This window comes from Nicotiana tabacum, chromosome 2 (genome assembly GCF_000715075.1).
Source record: "Nicotiana tabacum cultivar K326 chromosome 2, ASM71507v2, whole genome shotgun sequence".
In the NCBI taxonomy this organism is placed as follows: domain Eukaryota; kingdom Viridiplantae; phylum Streptophyta; class Magnoliopsida; order Solanales; family Solanaceae; genus Nicotiana; species Nicotiana tabacum.
This window is the reverse complement of record NC_134081.1, coordinates 89,197,594-89,200,525: the sequence shown is the minus strand read 5'-3', so window position 1 is coordinate 89,200,525 and position 2,932 is coordinate 89,197,594. Positions and strand designations below refer to the sequence as shown.

At 34.4% G+C, this 2,932-nt stretch overlaps 1 protein-coding gene across 1 annotated transcript; it reads left to right on the top strand.

Moving 5' to 3' along the window:
• Nucleotides 1-684: 684 nt before the first annotated feature.
• On the top strand, nucleotides 685-1,740 carry LOC107759744 (epidermis-specific secreted glycoprotein EP1-like; the record flags this gene model as incomplete). Its single annotated transcript, NM_001324659.1, is given in 1 exon segment — nucleotides 685-1,740. A coding segment is annotated over 1 exon segment (897 nt). The 3' UTR covers nucleotides 1,617-1,740.
• Between the last annotated feature and the right edge of the window lie 1,192 nt (nucleotides 1,741-2,932).

Here is a 2,932-nt window from a genome sequence, read left to right as displayed (position 1 = left end):
GCGCTTTGCCGTATCTTTTTATTGCGAGTACTACAAAAGGAAACTTAGCGGTATGTGGGTACACATAGTGATAATTAGTACTCATTCCGATTCATAATAAGTGACTTTTTGATCTTTTTATTTTGGTCCAAAATAAGTGTCCTTTTACATAATCAAGAAGGACTTAATTTTATTTTTTCAAAATTTGCCTTTATTTACATATTCCAATATGTCAAGGTAACAATTAATTAAGGGTAATTTAGTGAATACATCTTTTTTTCTTTAGAAGTTCGTATTTTCTTAAAGGTGTGCCAAATACTAAAAAGTCACTTATTATGAAGCGGAGGGAATAATGCAAAAAATTGAAACATAAAAATTAGTTATGCGTGAATTATATTTCCTGGATGTTTAGTATGATATAGACACATTTCTTCTACAATTATTTTCTTCTTCGATTGGAAGTTCGCATGTAATGCATATATCCACTTGGTTCCATACCCAATGTACGGACAGCACCTCAACATTGACCGGTTTCATATGGACACATTTGTGCCAACTTGTGTATTATCATTACGTTTATAATCATATACGTCTATCATTATCTGGCCATGCAAAAATCTTGAAAATTCTGATGAAAAGTATTCGCTAATTAATTAATTATCCTTCCCCATCCATCTATAAATACGGATAGCAAGAAGCGAAGGATCATATCATCAAACAGCTAAAAGAAGAAAGTAAAGATGTCTCCTTCATTGCCTACTACACTTGTCGCCTCTCTCTTTCTTTTCTGCCAAATATGTTCTTCAATTGCCCAAGTCCCAGTTGAAAACACCTTCAAATACGTCAATGATGGCGAGTTTGGACCTTCTAATATCGAATACGGAGCAAATTACCGTGGTATTTATGATATTTACACATATCCATTCTTGTTGTGTTTTTACAATACTACCCCTAATGCCTGGACACTAGCTATGCGCATGGGCAGTGTCCCTTCTAATTCTATCATGCGTTGGGTATGGGAAGCTAATAGGGGAAATCCCGTCAAAGATAATGCCACTTTTGCTTTAGGAACAGATGGAAATCTTGTATTGGCAGATGCTGATGGTCGAATTGCTTGGCAAACAAACACAGCCAATAAGGGTGTCACTGGTTACAAAATATTACCAAATGGCAACTTTGTCCTTCATAACTCTAAGGGAAAATTCATTTGGCAGAGTTTCAATTATCCCACTGACACGTTATTGGTGGGTCAATCGCTCCGTTTGTCAGGCCCGAATAAGCTCGTGAGTCGGGCCTCGGTGAAAAAGAATGCAAACGGGCCTTACAGTTTGGTAGTGAAACCAAAATTGTTCGGTATCTACAACAGAACGAAGCTTGACGTGGAATTAGCTTGGTTTGATATCGGAAATAGCAGTTTGGAAGCAGTAAAATTGAACAGCGGAAATCAAAGGTTGAAGTTGGACTACAGATTAGCCAAATCAAAAACGAGAAGTTCTCATGTTATGGCGTTTACTAAATACAACACCACTTTCACATACCTTCGCCTAGAAATAGATGGAAATCTCAAGGCCTACACTTTCACCGGTAACGAACAAGACGATCGGTACTTTTGGCACGAAACTTATAAAATGCTTTAAGAAGACGCTTTTTCATTTTCGAAACATAGCTCTCTTTAAGATAAGCATTTCATACCCAGTTTGGTTCCACGCTAGTCCAAAAGATAATTTGTACTATTACTTTCAATATCTTGCATTTTTGGGCTGAAGGGTGTATTTTATTACAATGTTTATTTTCTTTCGAATAAAGTATGTATTTTATAATGTTTTCCTTTTAAAATGCTATTTCAACTGTGATAACTCGGTGACTTGTTAATTTTCTTCTTCTTACTGCTCTCAAAGCATTTAAAATGTTCTACTAATGGTGTTATAAGGGGCCATAAGTCCATAACTCATAAAGATTACAGCAATGCCAAGGTCCTCTTTTGTTAATTGTGATTACGGTTTTCTGTCTGTTTCTGGCGTAGTTGCAGCCTGATAATTTTCAAAATTATCAGTTGGTTAAAATTAGGAATAAAATAAATAGTTTAAAAGAATTTAAACGACATAAAGTTTCTCAAGAAAGGATCACTTTATAGTTGATGATTTTGCAATGGGACTTTGATTAAGAGGAGACTCCGCGAAGCTTCTTAGTTCAAGGAGACAGTAGGCGCACGAATCTATAATTTTTATGAATGCATGACATAAATTATCAGCCCTCATTACGACTACGACAATGTTGTTTGACCAAGAAATATAATCTCCGATTAAATTATTAAATTTATATAATAAATGGTCAAATCTAGTTAAGGATAATGACTCTAGATATTGAGCATAAGGATGCATGATAGATGGGACTGTGTTTGCATATGATTGATGACAATAAATCTGAAATACTCTTACAACAAGAATATTAAATGAGATATATCTAGCAATAAATATCAATAAATGGCATTTATATAAATAAAGTGAATGATTCACCTGATAATGAATGAAAAAGGTAAATATTCTGCCTGACAACGGTGAATGACACATAGATTCAAGATTTGCATGAACAATCCTTGGATCTGGTGGAAAAATAGAGAATAATATGAATGAGAATCTTTATAAAAAGATAGCCTTTGTGTTTATATCAGAGAGGGAGTCTTCTACTCAAAAGTATTCTTATCAGAAAAATATTACATGTCCTTATCATTGTCTCTTCTTTTTATATATATGGCCCATTTTTCTTAGAAAACTCTAATAGTACAAACATCAGAAATATTCACTAGAATATTTCCCTTTTTAATGCACTCTTTTGACAAATTAGCCGTTACGAGTCTTATCAATAATAATCGATCTCGACCCTTGTTGACATTTTGACTGCGATTTCTATTGATATCTCGACCACGGCTTATATCGACACCTCGGCCATTAAT